The sequence below is a fragment of the Boleophthalmus pectinirostris genome, unplaced genomic scaffold (assembly GCF_026225935.1).
Source record: "Boleophthalmus pectinirostris isolate CB_2022bp ecotype Guang Dong unplaced genomic scaffold, ASM2622593v1 HiC_scaffold_6, whole genome shotgun sequence".
NCBI classification, from domain to species: Eukaryota; Metazoa; Chordata; class Actinopteri; order Gobiiformes; family Gobiidae; genus Boleophthalmus; species Boleophthalmus pectinirostris.
In genome coordinates this window covers 3,090,981-3,115,491 of record NW_026571447.1, presented here as the reverse complement: position 1 = coordinate 3,115,491, position 24,511 = coordinate 3,090,981, and the positions used below count along the sequence as shown (strand labels likewise).

The 24,511-nt window shown below is 42.4% G+C and overlaps 1 protein-coding gene across 1 annotated transcript in view; it reads right to left on the bottom strand.

Moving 5' to 3' along the window:
- gabbr1a (gamma-aminobutyric acid (GABA) B receptor, 1a) overlaps positions 1–24,511 on the bottom strand; it is a 62,088-nt gene that overhangs the window by 20,447 nt on the left and 17,130 nt on the right. The window contains 8 exon segments of the mRNA XM_055164028.1: positions 2,090–2,153; positions 3,545–3,790; positions 7,090–7,281; positions 10,911–10,976; positions 13,560–13,661; positions 17,067–17,237; positions 18,112–18,246; positions 20,077–20,237. Coding sequence (XP_055020003.1) covers positions 2,090–2,153; positions 3,545–3,790; positions 7,090–7,281; positions 10,911–10,976; positions 13,560–13,661; positions 17,067–17,237; positions 18,112–18,246; positions 20,077–20,237 — 1,137 coding nt within the window.

Here is a 24,511-nt window from a genome sequence, read left to right as displayed (position 1 = left end):
TATTGTTACACCCCTACCTATCATACATCATTTGTGCTGGATATTTTGGAAAATAAAAACATTTTAAGCAGCATAAACTTGCAGATGTGGTCTAATCTCACGGGGACGTTTGCTTCTCCGTGAAAGCAAACGTCCCCATCCTGCGAGATTTGTGGGCAAGAGCGGGACAAAATATCACAGATGCGGGCAGGAGATGGAATGAAAATTACAATTCTTTGCGGGCGTGGGCGGGAGCGGGATTGAAAATTCTGTCCCGCGCAGACCTCTAAACAGAAACATTTAAAGACCAAAATGAAGCGTCTCACAGCAGAAGTTACAGAGGGAGGGGTGACGCTTCTCAACACATAGTAAATTAATGGAGCCGGAAGCTTTGAACATGGTGGCTAGTAGGTTAGCTATGTCCATTTAGATATATGGATTATTTGTTTATCATCACAGAGGATGCGTGTGCAACCTGAGTGCAGAAAGCGGTCCGTCTGTGTGGTTATGATGAAGTTGCGACCACAGTTTGATACAATATGTTCTGCTGCTAAATGAACATTAGATATGTCTTAATGACCCGTATGTGTTAAATACAGGTGAGTGTGTAAATGATGAGAAGAAATGTCTCAAACTTCAGTGGTCGGACCTGGTGTAGGGTGACCAGATTTTAGAATAAAAAACTGGGACATTCCTGGTTTGAGTTGGTTGGTAATAATAAAAGTGTGAAACAAGTGCATAATTAAAGAAAACTGTTCTGCACTCAGCACTAGGGATGTAACAATAACCAAAATATCGTGATATCGTATCGTCAAAAGTCTCACAATAATATTGTGGGTCATCACAGTATATTGAATCTCAAGTGTCTCTGCTTAAATTCATTGTTTTGGTGCAGCAACAGCTAAAAAACTACATAGACCATGATGCTTTGCTCTGTTTCAATCCAATAAACATGCTGAAATCTTAATTTTTTTGGATTGCGATGAGAGAAAAGTAGCATACTAAATTTTTTTGTTTGTTTGTTTGTTTTGTTTTGTTGCTTACACAAAATTTCGCAATAAATATCGTACTGTGAGAAGCATATCGTGAGAATATCGTAGAGATAGATTTGAATATCGTTACATCCCTACTCTGCACTAATGTGAGTCAGTATAGTCACATTTTCTTAGGGTTTTGGTCGTTTTTAAGCAGCTTTTCTGTATTTTACCTAAACAAATGACAATTTACGTCTCTCTTTACTGTAGGCAAGGATCAAGTTGGTCAAAAATAGGGACACGTGGGATATTTCTTGTATAAAACTGGGACAAGTCAATGGTTGTGGATAAATCTGCAGGGACAGGGGAAATCCTACAAGACAGTGACATGACAGAAGACAGGACAGGGGCTCTTTCTGTAGGTGAAGTATCGTGGGTGACATAGTCTGATAATCCCTCTGTACTGTTTATGTCTGTCATCCTGTTCCAATAGCCTCATGTTTTTCTCCAGTTTGGATGAAAATGGAGTGTGTTTCCAGTGCAGTTCTCTCCTCTCCTTAACCCTCTCCTCTAAACTTCTGCTCCATCTGACCCTCTCCTCTCCATCCTCTGCTCCGTCTAACCCTCTCCTCTGCTCCATGTGACCATTTCCTCTCATCCTCTGCTTCATCTACCCTCTTCCCAGCTCTATCTGACCCTTTCCTCTGATCCATCAGACCCCTTCCTCTACATCTTCTGCTCCTCTGACCCTCTCCTTCTGCATCCCCTGCTCTATCTGACCCTTTCCTCTCATCCTCTGCTCCATCTGATCCTCTCCTCTGCTCCTCTGACCCTCTCCTTTGCATCTTCTGCTCCTCTGGCCCTCTCCTCTCATCCTCTGTTCCATTTGAGCCTCTCCTCTGCTCCATCTGACCCTCTGATTTCATCCTCTTCTCCATCTGACTTTCTACTCTCATCCTCTACTCCATTTGACCCTCAGATCTCATCTTCTGCTCCATCTGACACTCTCCTCTGCATTCTCTGCTCCATCTCTGCAGTTCTCTCCCCGTTCTCCCTCACGTGTCCCTGATGACGAGCACAGGCCTTGAGCACAGAGTCTTGTGTGATGTGTTGTGATGACAGAGCAGAGTTTGGACCTTGCAGTTGTTCGATGAGCGTCATGGCCATCCTGGAGCCCTGAGCGTCAAACACCACGTGACCCTGAAATCAAACAAATAATGCTCTAAATAAAAACATGACCGTTGTTTAAAATGTTTCAAACTTGTAGTACAATGCAAAAATGTTTAAAGGCTGATTTTTACAGATTTAAAAATGTGAAAAACAGATCTACCGTATTTTTCAGACTATAAATCACACCTTTTTTCATGGTTTGGGTGTTTCCAGCGACTTATACTCCGGTGCAACTTGTATATTAAAATGTTCACACTGAAGCGGTGAGAGGTTCTAGTCTTGTGTGTGAGTATCTGCTGCTCCTGTTGCTCCTGTACCACTGTCACTTCACTCTACTGCACATGTCTCCTGCAGAAAGAGCCTCTGTCCTGTCTGTCTGTTCATTCGATTGCACCATTACTTCTGCACCACTGAAAATTTTACATTTAAACAAACTTATAAAGATGACTGAGAAGACTGAACACAAATGCCCCCAAAAAGAAAATCTTATTTTGCAGATTACAAGCTGAATGTAGTGAAATCTGCAGCTGAAAACGCTAATCGAGCAGCAGAAAGAAAGTTTGGAGTGAGAGAGAAACTTGTGACACCGGGAGGATGCACCATGAAACTTTCCTGAAGTCACTGGATGGATGGACAAAGCCAGAAAGACCAGAATAATTCTAACTGGAACTAATGCTGAGTCTGATGACAACTACACAGAAATGGCCCTCCCTTTACCTCGGGAGGTCGAGGAGTTGTTCAGAAGTGACACCGAGGACGAAGAATTGAATGGATTTATTGATTTGGAGTGAGATGGAGAGTTTGGTTAAACTTGTTCTGTTCTATTGTTTATGTTATAGTTGATCTGAAGAACTGTTCATATGTGACGTTAACAGTCTGTTCTTCTCTTTTCTATTGTTAGTACTAGAACTTGACTTTCAACAGGAAATGTCGGTTCCTCGTCTCTGATTTTTTCAAATAAATTTCTGCTAAAAATTGCGACTTATATATGTTTTTTTTTCTTCTTCATTACACAATTTTTTGGCTGGTGCGACTTATACTCCGGAGTGGCTTATAGTCCAAAAAATACGGTAGTTCATTGTAAACAGTTTGCAGTGGTCCAAAGTTATTCCTCACTTGCCTCATTCATTCAGAACATCGTAATTAATCACTACGATGAGTTTATAAGCACTTCTTACAACTTTCAGACACCAGAGTGAAGTCATCATAGTGTGAAAAACAACTAGTTTGCTAACGCACCATTTTTACTTCCTACTACTCTCATTTTAACCTGCTTATACAACATATCTGAAGTGGAACAAAACTAATGAAGCTTTATTGCATGAAAATAACTGGGTACAGCCATTTTGATAAGTTTTATTTTTAACCCTAGACTCTTTATAATCAATAACTCCAAAGGAAAATGGTGGTGGTGTACTCACAGAGACCCCTTCAAAGGAGCTGGTGTTGAGGGCGCGGTAGATCTCGGAGGTGATGTCGTGGTTGTTGTAGTTGAAGTCCTCTAGGCGGCGCCCTTTAGCCTTGAGTCTCTCTGAGGTTTTGTTTAGGGCCAGAGCCAGAGCCCAGACGGCGTCGAAAGCCAGCGGAGCCTCCTGGAACCCGCCCGTCTCCTCTGGGTTTTTACCTCCGAGACGAGACATCAGCTCCTCCAAGAACTCCTGAGAGGTCTGAGAGAGAAGAACAGTCAATCCTCTGCTCCACCTCACCCTCTCCATCTGACCCCCTCCTCTCATCCTCTGCTCCTCTGACCCTCTCCTCTGCTCCATCTAACCCTCTTCTCTGCTCCATCTGACCCTCTTCTCTGCATCTTCTGCTCCATCTGACTCTCTCCTTCTCATCCTCTGCTCCATCTAACCCTCTTCTCTGCTCCTCTTACCCTCTCCTATGCATCATCTGCTCCATCTGACCCTCTCCTCTCATCCTCTGACCCTCTCCTTTCATCCTCTGCTCTGTCTAACCCAGGCATGTCCACACTATGAGGCCCTCAGACAAATTTTTCTTGGCCCCCAGGCTTCCAGGTGAATTGGCCCAAATTACCTTGCATCAATTAAAAATTAACTTTTTACTGGAAGTTTTTTGAAAATCTACCTTGATAAAGCGAATATTTAATATTTAGTGTGTGGTTTTAAGGGTCTTAGCATGAATAAAAGGTCATTCTAACATGTTAAACATGCACATATTTATATTATTCACTGTACTGAGCACCAGCCCTCGATCTGCCCTCTGCTTCGTCTGTGTTTAAATACGTGGCCCTTGATGAAAAAAGTTTGGACACCCCTGGTCTAACCTCTCCTCTGCTCCATCTGACTCTCTTGTCTGTTCCTCTGACCCTCTCCTCTCATCCTCTGCTCAGTCTGATCCTCTACATCCCCTGCATTCTCTACTTTTTTTCCTCTGCTCCTCTGACACTCTCCTCTGTGTCCTCTGATCCTCTACATCCTCTGAAACTCTCCTCTGCTCCTCTGACCTTCTCTTCCACCTCCTCTGACCCTCTTCTCTGCTGCTCTGACCCTCCACCTCCTCTGACCCTCTCCTCTGTGTCCTCTAACCCTCTACATCCTCTGCTCCATCCTCTGCTCCATCCTCTGACCTTCTCCTTTCATCCTCTAACCCTCTCCTCTGCTCCTCTGACCCTCTACACCTTCTGCTCCTCTGACCCTCTACACCCTCTGCTCCTCTGACCCTCTACACCCTCTGCTCCTCTGACCCTCTACATCCTCTGACCCTCTGCATCGTCTGACCCTCTACATCCTCTACTCCTATAAGCCTCTACATCCTCTGCTCCTCTGATCCTCTACATCCTCTGACCCTCTACACCCTCTACATCCTCTGACCCTCTACACCCTCTACATCCTCTGACCCTCTACACCCTCTACATCCTCTGACCCTCTGCATACTCTGACCCTCTACATCCTCTGCTCCTCTAACCCTCTACATCCTCTGACCCTCTACATCCTCTGCTCCTCTGACCCTCTACATCCTCTGACCCTCTACATCCTCTGCTCCTCTGACCCTCTACATCCTCTGACCCTTTACATCCTCTGCTCCTCTGACCCTCTACATCCTCTGGTCCTCTACATTCTCTGACCCTCTCCTCTGCTCCTCTGACCCTCTACTTCCTCTTCTTCTCTGACCCTCTACATTATCTGCTCCTCTGACCCTTTCCTCTGAACCTCTGACCCTCTACATCCTCTGCTCCTCTGCATCCTCTGCTTTTTCTGCATTTTTATTTAGTCGACAATTTATTTATTTTTTGTTGATAGTTTGTGCGATTTGTGCGACTTTGTGCTGTTCCACTATCTCCATCTCCATCTCGTGTGCCTAAGTTGTGTCTCATTGAAATTCCCACGCTGTGTTTGGTATTTGAACGCGCCGCTGGAGACAGGAAATGAGCTGACGAGGCTCTACTCTATCAAAACGCATCTCTCAACAACCTGTCTCCTTCTCACACCGGGAGAATGGAGAAAGAGAGGTGGAGAGAGAGAGAGAGGAGGAGAGAAAGACGGAGAAAGGAGCGAGTGATTGGCATAGAGGTGGAGAGAGGAGATAAGAGTAAAAGAGAGAGCGAGAGAAAGGAGAGAGGAGCTGCTTATCACGGAGAAGAAAAGTGCAGAGAGAAATTATAAATGTGTGTAAACAACAGCTGCAAACAAGGACAGAGGAGACAAGGAAGGAAGGGAGGGAGGGAGGAGGGGTTAGACAGAGCAGAGGAGAGGGTCAGAGGATGCAGAGGATGCAGAGGAGAGAGTCAGACGGCGCAAAAGAACAGAGGAGAGGGTCAAAAGGAGCAGAGGAGAGGGTCAGATGATGCAGAGGATGCAGAGGAAAGAAGAGAGGGTCAGACAGAGCAGAGGAGAGGGTCAGAGGACGCAGAGGAGAGGATTAGGTGGAGCAGAGAAGAGGGTCAGATGATGCAGAGGATGCAGAGGAGCAGAGGAGAGGGTCAGATGGAGCACAGGAGCAGAGTCTAAGATCAGATGGAGCAGAAGAGCAGAGGAGAGGGTCAGAGGAGGAGAGGGTGCAGAGGATAGGGTGAGATGAACAGAGGAGAGGATCAGAGGAGGAGAGGAGCAGAGGAGCAGAGGAGAGGGTTAGACGTGACAGAGGATGCAGAGGAGAGGAGCAGGGGGGAGCAGATGGTACAGAGGAAGAGGGGATGCCGAGGAGAGGGTCAGATTTAGCAGAGGATGAGTGGAGAGGGTCAGATTTAGCAGAGGATGAGTGGAGAGGGTCAGATGGAGCAGAGGATGCCGAGGAGAGGATCAGATGGAGCAGATGGAGCAGAGGAGAGGATCAGATTGAACAGAAGATGAAGAAGAGCGAGTCAGATGGAGAAGAGGAGCAGAGAAGAGGATCAGATGGAGCAGAGGATACAGAGGAGCAGAGGAGAGTCAGATGGAGCAGAGGGGAGAGTCAGATGGAGCAGAGGGGAGAGTCAGATGGAGCAGAGGAGAGGGTCAGATGGAGCAGAGGAGCAGAGGAGAAGGTCAGATGGAGCAGAAGATGCAGAGGAGCGAGTCAGTTGGAGAAGAGGAGCAGAGAAGAGGATCAGATAGAGCAGAGGAGCAGAGGAGAGGGTCAGAGGAAGAGAGGGTGCAGAGGAGAAGGCCAGATGGAGCAGAGAAGAGGGTCAGAAGGAGCAGATGAAGAGAGTAGAGGGGTCAGATGGAGCAGAGGAGAGGGTCAGATGGAGCAGAGGAGAGGGTCAGATGGAGCAGAGGAGCAGAGGAGAGGGTCAGAGGAAGAGAGAGTGCAGAGGAGAAGGTCAGATGGAGCAGAGGAGAGGGTCAGATGGAGCAGAGGAGAGGGTCAGATGGAGCAGAGGAGCAGAGGAGAGGGTCAGAGGAAGAGAGAGTGCAGAGGAGAAGGTCAGATGGAGCAGAGGAGAGGGTCAGATGGAGCAGAGGAGAGGGTCAGATGGAGCAGAGGAGCAGAGGAGAGGGTCAGATGGTGCAGATGGTCTCACCAGGTTGGAGACTCCTTTGAGGGTTTCGGGGTTGAGCATTACGATCTCGGTGGTTACGTGACCCTCCACAGCCTCCGTCATGTTCTCCACGGTGCAGTTGATCGCCGGGTCCTTGATCTTGAACCAGTTGTCTGCGTACCAGCCGATCAGGAACCACACGTACTTCTTACCGTACAACTTCTCCTTAAAAACCTGAAACGCACCGGAAACGAAGAGAAATGAACCAAAGGCAAAATGATTACTTTTGGTGAATTTGTCCAGGTTAAGTTCTGGATAAGTTCTGGTGCATATCGACCAGATCAAAACTTAGACTAAAGTGAAACTAAACTCTGGACTAGACTAGGACTAATTCAAGACCTTAACAAGTTGACCAAATCATGTTAAGTTGGTCCTGGTTTATTTCTGATTTAGTCCAGATTAAGTCCCAAGTTTATTCCAAAATTAGACCTAGTTTAGTCCCACTTTAGTTCTGGTTAAGTCCTGGTTTAGTCGTAAGTCTCAGGGTGCCTTCAACTAAAGCAGAAACTAAACCAAGTCTTAATCTGGAGTAAACTGTGCTCAAACCAGGACCAAACAAGGACATGTATGAATGCATCCCTGGAATACATCTGGTTAAGTCCTGGTTTAGTCCTAGAACTGTCCTGGTTTAGTTTTGGGTTAGTCCTGGTAAAGTCCTTGTTCAGTTTTGATTAATATTTTGTTAAATTATGGTTAAAACCTGGTTCTGATTTCGTCCGGGTTAAGTCCAAGTGTAGTCCTGATTTAGAACTTGTTTAGTCCCACATTAGTCCTGGGTAAGTTTAAGTTAAAACCTGGTTTATTCTTAAGTCTTAGGGTGCCTTCAACTAAATCAGAAACTAAACCAAGTCTTCATCTGGACTAAACTGGGTTCAAACCAGAACCAAATGAGGACAAGTATGAACACATCCCTGGAATACATCTGGTTTAGTCTTGGTTAAGTCCTGGTTTAGTCCTAGAATCTGTTCAGTTCTGATTTCATCCAGGTTAAGTCCAAGTATAGTTCTGATTTAGACCTGGTTTAGTCCCACTTTAGTCCTGGTTAAGTCCAAGGTAAAACCTGGTTTAGTCCTTCAACTAAACCAAGTCTTCATCTGGTCTAAACTGAGCTCGACTCAAGACCAAACAAGGACAAGTATGAACACATCCTTGGTTTAGTTAAATCCTGGTTTAGTCCTAGAATAATCCTGGTTTGGTCCTAGAATAATCCTGGTTTAGTCCTAGAGTAGTTCTGGTAAAGTTCAGTTCTGATTAAGATTTAGTTAAATTATGGTTAAAACCTGGTTTTGGTTTCATCTGGGTTCCAAGTACAAGTATCATCCTGATTTAGACTTGGTTTAGTCCCACTTTAGTCCTGGTTAAATCCAAGTTAAGACCTGGTTTAGTCCTAAATTTTAGGACTAATCCAGGTCGTAGTCTAAATCAAGTCTTCATCTCAAGTAAATTCGGCTCAAACCAGAACCAAACGAGGACAAGTATGAACACATCCCAGGAATACATCTGGTTTAGTCTTGGTTAAGTCCTGGTTTAGTCCTAGAATAGTTCTGGTTTAGTCCTAGAATAGTGCTGGTTTAGTTCTGGGTTAGTCCTGGTAAAGTCCTTGTTCAGTTCTGATTAAGACTTAGTCAAATTATGGTTAAAACCTGGTTCTGTTTTCATCTGGGCTAAGTCCAAGTATAGTCCTGCTTTAGATCTGGTTAAATCCAAACTGAGACTTGGTTTAGCCTCAGGGTGCCTTCAACTAAACAAGTAACTAAACCAAGTATTCATCTGGACTAAACAAGGACAAGTATAAATGCATACCTTGAATACACCTGGTTAAGGTCTTGGTTAAGTCCTGGTTTAGTCCTAGAATAGTCCTGGTTTGGTTCTTGGTTAGTCCTGGTAAAGTCCTTGTCCAGTCCTGATTAAGACTTAGTTAAATTATGGTTAAAACCTGGTTCTGGTTTCATCCAGAATAAGTCCAAGTATAGTCCTGATTTAGACCTGGTTTAGTCCGAGTTAAGTCTTCATCTGGACTAAACTGGGCTAAAACCAGGACCAAACGAGGATAAATGTGAACACAACTGGTTACATCTGGTTTAGTCTTGGTTAAATCCTGGTTTAGTCCTGGAATAGCCTTGGTTTAGTCCTGGTTTGGTCCTGGTTTAGTCCTGGTTTAGTCCCGGGTTAGTCCCCAGTCCCAGTGAGTGCGAGATAGGGCCACGACAGACTCATTAACAGGAGCTGATTTATTACGATCACTTATATCTGTTTAAACTCTCGTCTCTCTGAAATGCAAATGAAGTCCTCCTACTCCCTGATTTATGACTGACAGAAAGAGAGGGACGGAGAGAGGGAGAGAGGGAGAGAAAAGAGAAGAGAGAGAGGAGAGAAGGAGATAAAGGGAGGAGGATAGAGAGACGGAGAGACAGAACGCGAGGGAAGCGAGAGAAAGAGGAAAGAGCAAGAGCAAGGGAAGAGGAAGGGAGAGAGAGCACAAGGGGAGAGAAAAGGAGAGAAGGAAGGAGAGAGGAAAAAGAGAGAGAGAGGAGTGACAGACAGGTGCACACTGGGCTGAATAATTAGTCAGAACGGAGGAGTTTTATTTGAACCAAAACATAAAGTGGAGTTATGTAAGACGACGGATCTGGAAAAGGTTTCAGAGAAGAGAGGGATGGATTCTTCTTCTCCTCTCTCGCGCTTATTTGGTTCATTAAGTAAACGCTGCATTTCTTTATATTGTCAAAAATCTCCGGTCTCAAGGTTAAAAAGCTCCGATTAACATAATGCTGTTTTATATTCTGAACATCTCCCCCGACACGGAGCTCGTGAAAATCTGCTTTGTCTGACCCTCGATAAACAGGATGGCGTATCTGCACGGAACAGGCCGAGGTAAACCTTCAGACGGAACATTTAAACTGGAACTAAACACTAAATCCACCTTTTAATCTGCTACTAAACTGTGTACATGGTGTTTAAAGAGCATTATCTACTGTTCTTGGGATATTTTTTGGCAATTTCCCCTTTAGTCCTCCAGGCCCCGCCCCTCCTCCCCCCTCACTCTCCCCCTTTAGTCCTCCAGGCCCCGCCCCTCCTCCCCCCTCACTCTCCCCTTTAGTCCTCCAGGCCCCGCCCCTCCTCCCCCCTCACTCTCCCTTTTAGTCTTTGGTATGGTCTGGGTTTAGTCTGCATTTAGTCTACAGCCCTGGATTTAGTCTGGGTTTAATCTTGGATTTAGTCCTTGGTTTGGTCCGGGTTTAGTCCTTTCGTACTGGGTTTATTCTGGGTTTAGTCCTTTAGTCCTGGGTTTAGTCTGGGTTTAGTCCTGGGTTTATTCTGGATTTAGTCTGGGTTTAGTCTGGGTTTAGTCCTAGATTTAGTCCTGAGTTTAGTCTGGGTTTAGTCCTTTAGTCTGGGTTTAGTCCTGGGTTTTGCCTGGGTGTAGTCTGGGTTTAGTCTGGGTGTAGTCTGGGTTTAGTCTGGGTTTAGTCTGGGTGTAGTCTGGGTTTAGTCTGGGTTTAGTCCTGGGTTTAGTCCTGGGTTTACATCTTTGGTCCTTGGTTTAGTCTTGGGTTTAGTCCTTTAGGCCTGGGTTTAGTCCTTTAGTCCTGGGTTTAGTCCTGGGTTTTGTCTGGATTTAGTCTGGGTTTACTCTTGGTTTAGTCCTGAGTTTAGTGTGGGTTTAGTCCTTTAGTCCTTTAGTCCTGGGTTTAGTCCTGGGTTTAGTCTGGGTGTAGTCCTGGGTTTAGTCCTAGGTTTATTCCTTTCGTCCTGGGTTTAGTCTGTCAGGCGTCAGACAAACAAAAGGGCTGAACTCTGACCTCACAGAAGACTTTCCGAGCCTCGGTCTCGTAGAACAGCCCCACGATGATTCGAGCGTCCTGCCTCTGGAGGAAACACACAAACACGGTGAGGACAGAGGGACACGGGATCTTCAAACCTTAAACCTTTTTCAAAACATCATTAGTCAAATTAGAAACGTCAATTCTTCTCGTCTTTCTCCTTGTCCCATCACAAATCCGGTCAGAGCGGCCGTCCTGTGGCTCTGCGTCATGGAGCAGCTTATTAACATATCACCTTCATTTCCTGTGAATATCAAAGCGCTGTATGCAAAAGAGCTGCATGCCGGACTTTAATGCTGATGCTCACACTCTCCAGCAGGTGTGAGGAGTGAACGCGCTCTGTGTCCGGATTTGGCACCTTTTCATTTAACTCTTTAACTCTCTGAAACATGTTTATTTTGTGCTCGGTCTGTGTGGTAGCCACGTCCATGCCGTTATTCCGACATGCCGCTATTTAGATATTCACGTCTAATTGTCGGAGTAGCAGAATTATTATTGACATTATTTATCAAGCGTCCCACTACTTTGACTTTTTTTTTTTCCTTGTCAGAGTAGCGGCACTTTATTATTTTTCAAACATTCCACTTTTCCGACACAAATAATATTAATGTGATAGTTTGAATAATAAATAGTAAAAATAAAAAAATACAGCATATAGTACAGAAAAAGGAGAAAGACATATGAGTTTAGATTTTTGATTTAATCAATTAGATTAATCGTGAACGTTTTTATATATAATAAGTATCATCATTATTATTACTATTACTAATCTGCAGAATTAAATTCAACTTTACAACATATAAACTGTAAACACTCTAGAGCCACATCAGCTGTTTGACATTATCATGTGTTTAATGCAGCTTTGCGCAAAACTTACAGAAACGAAACTTAAAACCGCATTGTTAATTTGCATAAACTAAGATGAGAAAAGAAAGAAAACACTCTTGTGCGCTGATGCAGTTCAGTTTCTGTTTGACCTAAGGACATGACTCAGTGGAATATGAGTGTTCTTTCTGTGACAGAGGATGTTGATGCTGATGGTGAGTCTGTTCTGTGTGTGTGTTGTGATGTTTTCAGAGATCGTATGTGTGCAGGTTTAGTGCAGCTCTTTATGTTGCAGTAAACAGGATACTGTGTTTACATGCACCATGCTGAAAGCGGGATACAGATGTACATGTAAACACACTCACTGAGAGGTACAGTGATCTAAGGAGGAGCCAGAGCCCAAACGTGGGACTGAGGCCGAAACTCCAGTGTTTGTGTCAGACGCAGCTTTGTATCTACACACATAAACCCACATTGTTTGTCGATTAGAAATGAACATAATCGACGAAATTTTTAATGATCAATTATTGATTAGTCGACTAATCATGCCCATCCCTAGTTTAGATATCAGCATGATTGGTTTAATGAGATAGTAAAGTACGAGTATACATATGGAGTAAGAAAGCTTTCAAAAATATCTGTGTGCATTTGTCTGTAGTTGAGCATAAAATAAATGTTTATAAACTCTTGAATGAGTCAAGTCGTACATACAATGTGTTGTGTGTATTTTATTCATCAGAATACAAATTGAAACACTGCAACATCAAGAATTACAATCACGAAATGAAAATGTATGATTACGCTTTCTTCAGTACGAATACACATTCACAGACGTGACTCGACTGTTAAAAATACATCATCACTTCACAGGCTTTATTTACTGAGCAGAAGTTCTTTTCTGGTCCTGGTTTAGTCCTGTTTTAGTCCTGGTTCAGTCCTGGAATCAGTCCTGGTTCAGTCCTGGTTCCTTGGTTGAGTCCGTATGTAGCGCAAAAGTGTGGCATCTCGATCGATGTTTCTTCTGCTCAATAAATAAAGCCTGTGAAGTGATGTCATATTTTAGACAGTTGTGTCTGTGAATTCGTATTCATAGAGAAGAAAGCATAATTGTACATTTTCATTTTGTGACTGTAATTCTTGATGTTATGCCTTCTTGCTCAGACAGGTGAATAGACTGTTACAATAATCTAGTCTTGAGGACACAAATACATGGATTACAGCTCTGACTCAGCTAGGGTGAAAGGCGGACCAGCTTTTCAAAAACAAAAACTGGGACACCTTCAGTTTGGGCTGGCTGGTAATAATAAAATTGTGAAACGAGTGTGTAATTTAGGAAAATTGTTCTACATTTGGCCCATTCAGGACTAACATGAGTCAGTCTAGTCACATTTTCTTTGTGTTTTGGTCATTTTTAAACAGCTTTTCTGTATTTTACCTATAAAAATGACAATTTCTGCTTCTCTTTAGTGTTGGCGGGGATCAAATTGGTCAAAAATAGAGACACCTGGGATATTTCTTGAATAAAACTGGGACAAATCAGTGGTTTTGTATAAATCTGCTGGGACAGGGGACACAGGGCTCAAAACTGGGACTGTCGCAGGTAAATAGACACATCTGGTCACCCTAGATTTGTCCAAAGTGCAGTAACTATAGCAACTCCAGTGCATGTGCTAAAGTAGCCTGTCTGGGTGTGTGCAGTTTGATGGTCGTGAATCAGGCACTGACAAAAGCTGATGCTAAAGCTGATGCTAACACACTACAGCAGACAGCAGGTGTGAAGGGCCTGAGCATTAGCACAAATACCTTGAGGTTTTTGACAGCGACGGCCGGGTCGGTGAGGAAGGACTGTCTGACGCTGATCTCGATCCCCGCCTCCTTCGTGCGCTGCTCCAGATCGTCCAGAGTCTGTCACAACAAAAGCGATATTAAATGAAAAAGGTGGTATTACACAGAACGTATTTGGTCCACCATGTTACCTTTTATTGTTTTGAAAATAACAAAACAACATATTAACATCCTTCTAATGAAACTACTGCACAACGGCAGGTTGATCAAGTTGTTACACAGTCATGTTTTTCAGGGTGTCCCCAGGTTTGACTAATTTAAATTTAAGACTTTTTTAAGACCTTTTTAAGACCACTTACATGAAAATTAAGACCAACATCGCACTCATTATGCAGGCGAAAAACACCAGATCAAATTTGAATAATGACCAACCAACTACAGGACTATATCTACAATCTAAGAGACACTTTGGATTAAACTGACACTTCCCCATCATCCATCCAACTTCCTCCACTCTACTGATGGGTTACTCATTGCCGCCGGTGCCAGAAACCAAAGTATCGTGTGCTCATACTCCAAATTAGACGTTCATTTTATGTGATTTCATGTTGTTGTTGTTTTTTCCTCCCTCCATTTAACATCGCACTGCAGCCCGGTCGAGTATCCAAAAAAAAAAAATAGGCTAAAGAAATTTAAGACCTTTGTGAAAGAATTAAGACTTGGACAACAAAATTTAAGACTTTTTAAGGCCTTAATTTAGGAAAATGAAATTTAAGACTTTTAAGACCTTGCGGCTACCCTATTTTTGTATATTTATGGAGAATTGTCGTGTGGGAGCATGGACGATGTAGGCTTGTGGGTGGAGCCTTGTACAGGATCGTACAGTCAGTGTTGGGGAGTAACAGATTACATGTACCAGAGTTACGTAATCAGAGTACAAATTATGAATAACTGTATTCGGTTACAATTACTGTTTCAGTGAGTGGTAATTGGATTACAGTTACTTGGTTGAAATAAATGGATTACACGGCGGTATTTTCCTGTTTTCACATTTTGGGCTATACTTTTTTGTTTGGTAATTCCACTCATTGCCAGACATTAAACCAGGTCTTAAACCAGATCTAAACCAGGTCTAAAACAGGGTCTAAAACCAGGTCTAAACCAGGACTAAACCAGGACTAAACCAGAACTAAACCAGGACTAAAACCAGGTCTAAACCAGGTCTAAACCAGGACTAAAACAGGATTTAACAAGATTAAACCAGGCTGCGTGGACATGTCTCCTCCTCTACTATCAATAATATTTTTAATTTGATTGAGTAAAGTCTGGGCTTTTCATTTTCTTTTAGCAGATAAAACATCTTACGTTATGATTTCCTGGTCTTTGCTTCTCTACAGCAAATCAAGTAATCCAAAGTATTCAGATTACATTGCTCACTTTAAGTAATTTAATGGATTCCATTACAAACTACATTTTGGGGTATGTAATCTGTAATCTGTAGGGGAATACATTTTAAAAGTGACCTTCCCAACACTGCATACAGTAAACCTTAAAAAGGGTTTGGGCCCGAGAGAGATCGGTAGATTACTCAAACATGCATGGATGACTCTAAAACTCCTCAGACATGTTTTTGAAGAGAAAATATCATAACACTGTAGAAAGCTCCAACAAGTTGATTTGACATTATACTAGGGTGACCAGACGTCCCTGTTCACTAGAGATGCAACAATACGGTTTTCCCACGATTCGATACATATCTCGATATTGATGCAATTTCAATACGTTTTAAGATGCAAAAAATACATACATACATTACATACAATACATTACAGTAGAGCTAGTGCACAGTTGTAAGTTTATATGTGAAGTGTTTTAGTTCATTTGGTTCAGTGATTTACAGCTCAGCAGTTTTATTCAGTGAAAATAAGAACAGAGCTTTCTCAGATTAGTTTATATTTTATAATATAGCCAGTCTACTCTTCATATAGACTGTAGGGGAGCTACACTATCAGATTTTTCCTTTTTGATGATGATTTGATGGTTTCTTTTCCTCCTGAGTGTGTCCAGGGTATCCTCAGGTTTGACTACCCCAAATTTAAGACTTTTTTAAGACCTTTTTCAGACCGTTTAAATGAAAATGAAAAACCACATCGCACCCATTATGCAGGGGAAAATAGCAGATCCAATTCTAATAATTACCATTACTCCCTGCTTTAAATAACAAAAAAATACTTTAATTATAAAATCTCATTCACAACACATTTATAGTCATATGCTTTGCTTGTAAAATAGCCCAAAAAAAAAAAAAAAAAACATTTACAAAATTATAACAAGACAAGCTAAGTATTGTTTACACATACTCCAAATTAGACGTTCATTCATGTTGTTGTTGTTTTTCCCTCCCTCCATTTAACATTGCACTGCAGCCAGGTTGGGTAAACAAAAAATAGGTTAATGAAATTTAAGACCTTTGTAAAAAAAAAAAATAAGACTTGGACAACATCATTTAAGACTTTTTAAGGCCTTAATTTAGGAACATGAAATTTAAGACCTTTTTAAGACTTTTAAGACCTCGCAGCTAACCTGGTGTCTGTCCTCTCACTTTGTTAACACGCCTGTGTCGGCGCTGCTCTGCCTCCTCCAGCAGAGACAGTACGTAGCTCCTCCTACACTGCCCTGTTATAGTCTGTCACATACAGCGCTCTCCCATCTTCTTTTTGGACAGTCAAACTTTGTTATATTACATAGAAATGTCTCAACAGACTGTTTTCTGAGTAAACCTGAGATAGTCTAAGAAATAGATCGTGTATATTGTGAGTCACGTCGTGGATGTGTGTATGAGCACATTTGATTAAAGCCGATGTAAAGCCAAAAGCCATTCTAAAGTATTTAAAACTTCATATCTTTGTCATTCCTGGCGCTATCAACGTAAAATAAAAAGTGACTGAAAGATAAAAATCCACCTCTGTTAGAATATTTCAGCTGTAAGTCCTTATGGAGCTGTTTTCTGCTGCATCTGAGGAGAACCTGCGATAACTGTTTCTCTTTTGGACCAAAATAAAAGACAACACAGCGCGCATGGAGGGACACGGGCATCAAATTGTGAGACATGTATCGAACGATTTGATATTATATCGAATATCGTTGCATCCCTACTACTACTTACCTGGAACAGTCCCAGTTTTGAGCCCTGTGCCCCCTGTTCCAGCAGATTTATACAAAACCAGTGATTTGTGTCAGTTTTATACAAGAAATGTCCCAGATTTCCCTATATTTCACCAGTTTGATCCCTGCCAACAGTAAAGAGAGGTATACATTGTCTATACTGACTCACATTAGTGCCGAGTGCATAAAATGTTTTTTTAATTACGCTTTTCACAATTTTATTATTACCAACCAATCCAACCCTGGGATGTCCCAGTTTTGATTTTAAAAATGTGGTCACCCTACATTCTACGTCCCCTTTAACTCTGTGCTCTCCACGACTTGTAAAAGTAAAATGATAAAAGCAGGAGCGGTACTGACGGAGGTGAAGACTTCGGTGGTCTGCTGGATGGTGGCGATGCGCGTCCACTTCCACTTCTGGAAGAGCTGCACTCGGGTGGGGTTATGGAGCGTCGCCGACGGGTGGGTCCGGAAGAAGGTGGGGAAACGCTGACGATTGGACAGAGCCGGAGAACTGGAGCCGTACGACAGCTGAGAGACAGAGAGGAAAACCAGGATTAAACCAGGACTTAAACCAGGACTAAACCAGGACTAAAACCAGACTAAACCAGGACTAAACCAGTACTAAACCAGGACTTAAACCAGGAGTAAACCAGGACTTAAACCAGGACTAAACCAGGAGTAAACCAGGACTTAAACCAGGACTAAACCAGGACTTAAACCAGGACTAAACCAGGACTAAAGCAGGACTAAACCAGAACTAAACCAAGACTAAACCGGGACTAAACCAGCGCTAAACCAGAACTAAACCAGAACTAAACCAGGACTAAACCAGGAGTAAACCAGGACTTAAACCAGTACTAAACCAGGATTTAAACCAGGACTAAACCAGCACTTTAATCAGGACAAAACCAGGACTGAACCATGACTTAAATGAGGACTAAACCAGGATTTAAATCAGGACTAAACCAGGACTTTAATCAGGACTAAACCAGGACTAAACCAAAACTTAAATCAGGACTAATCCAGGACTAAAGCAGGACTAAAAGAGGACTAAACCAGGACTAAAGCAATACAAAACTAAGACTAAAGCAGGACTAAACCAGGACTAAACCAGAACTAAACCAGAACTGAACCAGGACTAAACCGGGATTAAACCAGGACTAAACGAGGACTAAACCGGGACTAACCTGGGACTAAACCAGAAATAAACCAGGACTAAACCAGGACTAAAACATTAGTATTCGCAGTATTAAAACCAGTTGTAGTTTATAAGTTGTGGTCAAATCCTGATCTGGTCAGATCTCAGACGCTCAGCGGAGACGGACCTTGGGCCTCTCTCAGTAGCAGTAGTAGTAACAGTACGAGAAGTAGTAGCAGTAGTGGCAGTAGTATTAGTACTCACCACTATGAGGTTCCACATGCGCGCCGCCTCTCCCACCAGCGTGGACACTCCGCTGCAGCCGGGCATCAGCACAATCTTTATAGGCTCCGTGTACAGCAGGTCGTACAGGAGCTTCGTGGCCTCTCCAGGGTCACACTGAACAGAGGAGGAAGAGGAGAGAGAGGAAGAGGGATGGAGGAGAGGGGGGTTTAAATAACTGTTTAAATAACCCCGTAGTCTTTTATGAACTAGGTTAATGAAGAACTTATTGAAACTTCTTGTATAAATGCTGCACTGAAAACCTTATTTTTGACTTTGAAACATGAACTTCACACACAGAGAGTCCCCACAGAAACAAGAACTGAGACAAAACTGACCCAAAACAAACCAGGACACAGGCAGCTCCAGCAAAAACATATGTAGGCCGGACCTGTGGTGCCCAAGCACTTTTATCCCAAAACCCAAAGTAAACATTTGACAACCGCACAACCGCTTCCCCCCTAGTTATACAAGACTGTTTTATTGCTCACGTCTAATTGTCTGGGATTCAGAATACACACTTCAACAATTCACTTTGTATTGAAAAATAATCACCCCTCTCTCTGTAACTGCTGCTCTGAGCCACGTCGTTTTGGTCTTCAAATATTCATATTAACCCGCTCTACATGATCCTGGAGTTTTTGTTTCACTATTTTGTCAAGATATGAACATTAATAACAAACAAATCACATGGCTTCTTTCTTTCTGAGGTCACTCTCACACAGTGCAATTTCATTTCATTTACATTAAATTAATTACAGCACACAGTTTAATTTAATTTCTGTATTTAGACTTATATTCTACAGGGGTCCCACTCTTTTTCACTGACAAAATTTCTAAACTTTTCCATGTCCTAAAGTGAATTTTCCATGATTTTACGGTACCTGCATGTGTAGAATTGATCAGACTTTTAGGGCTAAATATGAAATGTTAAGTCTTCCCACTGACCTCATGGTTTGGGATTATTGTTTTTGAACATTCAAAATACTGTCAGTGCATTTATTGTTATCTCTTTTTTAAAAAAAAAAAAAAGGTGCATACATTTGGAAATAATCATAATGAGAACTTAACAGAACACTGTAGTTGCGTGAAAGAGACACTAAAATTACTTTTCCAAAACTTTCATTGAATTTACACAATTCCATGACTTTTCCATAGCCTGATTCATCATCCGGTTTCACTTCGTAGAAACCATCTGACCTCGCAGCGTTAGAATTAATTTGCTCGACGGTAGGCGGGTACTTTTTATAATTTAACCAATCGCTGCTATTTGGTTGTGACGTACGAAATGCGCCGCTAACGGAGATAACTTGTATATTAAGCTTTTCCTAAATCCCGTAGGAAAAAGCACAATAACGTCTTTCCCCTTGATAAAATTTACCAAACGTTCTCTTTGTTTCGGCTTTAAATCCTCGATCTCGGGAATCATTGACAACACTGAATGTCTGGCTCTTTGCTGATTGGCTGGTGCCAGAACTCGCACTCTCTGGGTTTTTGTGAACCATCTAGTGTATTCTGATTCCTGACCTAGTCACTGGAGAAAAATTAAATTGAGCGGAGACACTAGGTGGCACCAGTCTGGCTAACTTTTCCAGGCCTGAAAATGACATTTTGACTTTTTCCCAGATTTCCCTGACCATGGGAACCCTGATTCTAATTTGGGTGCACACGTTTTAGTTAATATAAGTCTGAATTATCAATTCACTTGAACTTGTTGTTTGTTTGAGTGGCCAGACGGAGGAGCCTTAGCAGAGACCATCCACAGCGAACATAGAAGGGAGCACTATTTAGTTTGTTTTACTAAATGAGTTTGTCTAGTTTGTTTAATGTTTCTTTATTATCACTTATTATTTTCAGTATTATGCATGTACCATACTCCCTACTCCCTCTCTCCCTCTCCTCCCTCATACTCTTCCCTCCCTCCCTCTCTCCTCCCCCTTCACTCACCATGCTGTCGTAGTGGATGAGTTCGAGCTCGTAGTCGGGCAGTATGTCGGTGCGGTTGTTGACCAGGTCCATGGCGTACTGGGCGCTGGGCAGACAGGCCTGACCCCCGGGCCAACCGCCGCTCATGGGGAATAGCGCGCCGATGTACAGCTTCTTTTTCCCTGTCGCCGGAGGAGAAAGGGAGGAGAGGAGAGAGAGAGTCAGCACCACGGACAGAGGCAGGAGCCGAGGGGAGTGCCGGAGAACAGGCATGGTCCAAAACAACAGGTCAGTGTCAAAACGGTGATTAAAAATGAATGAATGATGCAAGATTAGTCCATAGAAATGTCACACTTGTAGAAACGTTTGTCCAAAAATTTTAAAATTCTGCATGAAAAGTTAGGCAAAAAAAAAAATCTAAGTTGTAACTGCACGTGCTATATACGTACTGTGTTCTGTTTAAGAAAAATAAAAAAAATTAAGCAAATAAAAAAAGAAGTAGATGTAATAGAAAATATAAGCACGATAACAAAATAATTAGCCAAACAAACCTCCAATTCTGTAAAAAAAAAAAAAAAAAAAAAAAAAAAACTAAAAACGACAAAGTATAAAGTTTAGTTTAGTTTGAGAAATAATAATAAAAAAAATGTGAATATTAGCGGTTATACGGAAGCGTTTAAAATCAAATTGCGTCATTAAAGCTACGTAGCGTATCGTTAGCTTGTACGACATAAATTATAAATTTGTCATTATAATTACCCAAATATGTTTTTAAAAGTTATTAATTAGCTCTATTCCTCTCCATTGCATCGTTTTAATAATAGTCACGTTTATCTGTCGATATGAAAGTTTTTTACGGAGGATACGCGATTTCATCATCTTTCAAATTAGCGTGAAGTTTGAGTTTTATCGACGTAAAATTCCCGCGATTATAATAAAGATGATAATAATTTTTAAAAAGTACAAATTTGTCGTAAAAATGCGTCAAAAGCTTTCGAGCTCATCCAGCGTCCCGTGCGTAAAAGTGAAACGTGTTGCGTTTCCCGGGGCGACGCCAAAGCTGCGTCCGTCCAAACGAAGCCAAACGTCGTAAAATTCCCGCTTTTGTTTTTACGTCTCCTGCGTCAAAATACGGCGAGCAGAAAGCAGAAAGACTGGATCGGTACAAAACTGAAAGAGAAGAAAGAGGAGGAGAGGAAAGAGGAGAGGAAGAGGGGTTTGGGTCCGTGTCTGTCAAGAACTGAGCGGAGGAGGAGAGAGAGAAGCGAGGATCACTGCAGCAGAGAGAGAGAAGGAGAGAGAGAGAGAGAGCGGGGTAGAGGAGAGAAAAAGAGAGAGATAAGGAGGAAGAGGAGAAAGAGGAGGGTCTGAAAAGGGTGAGAGTGAGAAAGGAGGGAGGACAGAGAAAAGGAGAGGGGTAGAGGAGAGAGAAAGGATGAGGAGGAAAGAGTAGAGAGGGAGGAGGAGGAGGAGAGAGAGAAGGGTGCTGAAAAAAGGAGAGAGAGGAAGGAGCAGAGAAGGGAAGAGAGAGAAAGGATGAGGAGGAAGAAGAGACAGAGAGAGAAAGGAGGAGGAGGCAGAGGAGAGAGAGGGGGCTGAAAAGGGGGAGAGTGACAAAGGAGAGAGGACAGAGAAAAGGAGAGGGGGAGAGAAAAAGGAGAAAGGACAGAGAAAAGGAGAGGGGGAGAAAGAAAGGAGAGAGGACAGAGAAAAGGAGAGGGGGAGAAAGAAAGGAGAGAGGACAGAGAAAGGAGAGGGGGAGAAAAAAAGGAGAGAGAGAGAAAGGAGAGAGGACAGAGAAAAGGAGAGAAAGAAGAGAGGACAGAGAAAAGGAGAGAGGACAGAGTAAAGGAGAGAGAGGACAGAGAAAGGAGAGAGGACAGAGTAAAGGAGAGAGAGAAAGAAGAGAGGACAGAGAAAAGGAGAGAGGACAGAGAAAGGAGAGAGGACATAGAAAAGGAGAGAGAGAGAGTAAGGATGAGGACAAAAGAGTAGAGAGGGAGGATGAAAGATAAGATAAAAAGGGAGAGACAAAGGAAAAGAGACGAGAAGGAGGGAGGGAGAAAAGAGAACAGGGATAGGTAGAGAGAAAAGAAGAGGAGAGGAAGAGGTTGTGAAGAGGAGAGGAGAGAGGGAATGAGGAGATAGGATGAGAGAGAAAGAAGATGAGAGAGAGAGAGAGGAGTGGGGGAGAGATGGAGGGAACAGAGAGCAAGAGGAAGGAAGTGGGTGATAGAGAAGAGAGAAGCAAGAGGATACAGAAAAGGTCTAGAAAGGAAGTGAGAAAGAGGGGGAGGAGGATGTGGAGAGGATGAAAAGAGGGAGATGAGAAGAAGAGCGCAAGAGAGAGAGAGAGACGCACTAAAGCTACACTTTCAAACGAAGCAGTTGATTAAAGCGCTTCCGGTGCTTTTAAAATGAAAAGTGAGGGAGGGCACCTGGCATAAAAGCTTCAGACTGTGTCCATGTTACACAAACAGACCCTTTAATATACGTCTCTAAAAAACTGAATCTGTATGTGATGTTTCCCCCGAGTGTTTGAGTAAAATGTGTCTTACTCTTGTACACACGTCTTGTAGAATCCAGTCTTTCCCAAACTCTTTTTCTGGGGACCCGTATTTTGAACGTCACAAACAGAGTCGTAGTTTTGCGAGTCTCAGGCAAGTCTCAAGTCTTTGACCTCAAGTCCGAGTCAAGTCCCAAGTCAAATACAGGCAAGTCCAAGTCGAGTCTCGAGTCACTGGCTCATGAGTCCAAGTCAACTCCAAGTCGTCTGCTTTGAGCTTCAAGTCATTTCAGGTCTTTACACCAAAAAAGTACCAAATATAGTTTAGATTTTTGCAATTTATCTGAATTTTAAACTAAATTGAATGTAAATAGTCATGGTATATGTGTATTTATATGTATTTATATATATAATAGAAATGCTATTTTTTTCCTTTTTAAATGTCTTGACTAGAGTGTGAATTATACAGTCAGAATATAAAGAATTCAGATTTAAAAGTGTTTGACAACAGTTATTTTGTCAAGTCGTCTGCACTGAAATAGAAGGATTATGTTCTATGTAGTTCCTTCTGTTGTACTGTATTGTACTGCACTGTACTGTATTATACTGTATATAACTGTATTGTACTGTATATTAGGGGTGTAATGATTTCCAAGTCTCACGATACAATATTGTCACGGTATGAACGTCACGGTATGATATTTATTGCGATATCGTGGGAACGCTATGGTGCAGAGCCTCACGATATTACGATATTATACAAAATAAGAAGACTGACATTATAAAATGATTTGACCATCATTTTGGTGCAACATTTATTGTCACATTCCTAGAATGTGACAATAAGTCCAAATCTCACTGTACGATATTATCACGATATGCATCTCACGGTACGATATTTAGTGAGATATTTTGAAGAGGCTGATATAATTATAGATGGGGCTCTTTTTTATTTTAAAATACCTTGAGATTTTGATGTGAATTATTTCCGTCATAATCCCAAGAATTCAAGTAAAAAACATATTTCTTCATGTTGTCTGCACTGAAATGAATCATGGGATATGTAGTTTCTGATGTTTATAAAATGTTGCTATTGTAAAACCTGCATTTAAACAAAATAACTTGTTATTCGATATATTGTGACAGCCCACGATATTATTGTGAGACGATACAGTATCATGATATTTCAGTTATTGTTACATCTACATCTACTGTATATTACTGTAGTACATTTGATGATACCACATCACAGTACATGATGATCACTTGATCACATCACAGTGCACTGACCCTGGAGTGACTCTGGGGTAACCCTGGAGTGACCCTGGGGTGACTCTGTGGTGACTCTGTGGTGACTCTGGAGCGACACTGGGGTGACACTGGGGTGACTCTGTGGTGACACTGGGGTGACACTGGGGTGACTCTGGGGTGACTCTGGGGCGACCCTGGGATGAATCTGGAGTGACCCTGCGGTGACTCTGGGGTGACTCTGTGGTGACACTGGGGTGACTCTGGGGTGACTCTGGGGTGACTCTGGGGTGACTCTGGGGTGACTCTGGGGCGACACTGGGGCTCCTCTGACTGTCTTCGACTCACTTATTTATTTATTTATTTATTTATTTTATTCTTTATTTTATTTAATGTGTTCATTTACATGTGAGACTTTGTGTTGGTAAAATGTACCACACAAATAAAATTGGATTGGATTGAATAAGCAGATCCTCAGGTCAAAATAATCTTATGAAGCATAACAAGAAGTGCGCGTTAGCATGCTGGTTGTTGTGAGACTCACTGTGGTGACAAAACTCCGCTCTGGTGTCTGAAAGCTGTGAAAAGCTCTTAGAAACTCCTCGTGGTGAGTAATGAGTATGTTCTGAAGTGAGGAAGAACTATGGACCACGACAAATGCTTTACAATGAACTGGTTCTGTTTGTCATGTTTTTAAGACGT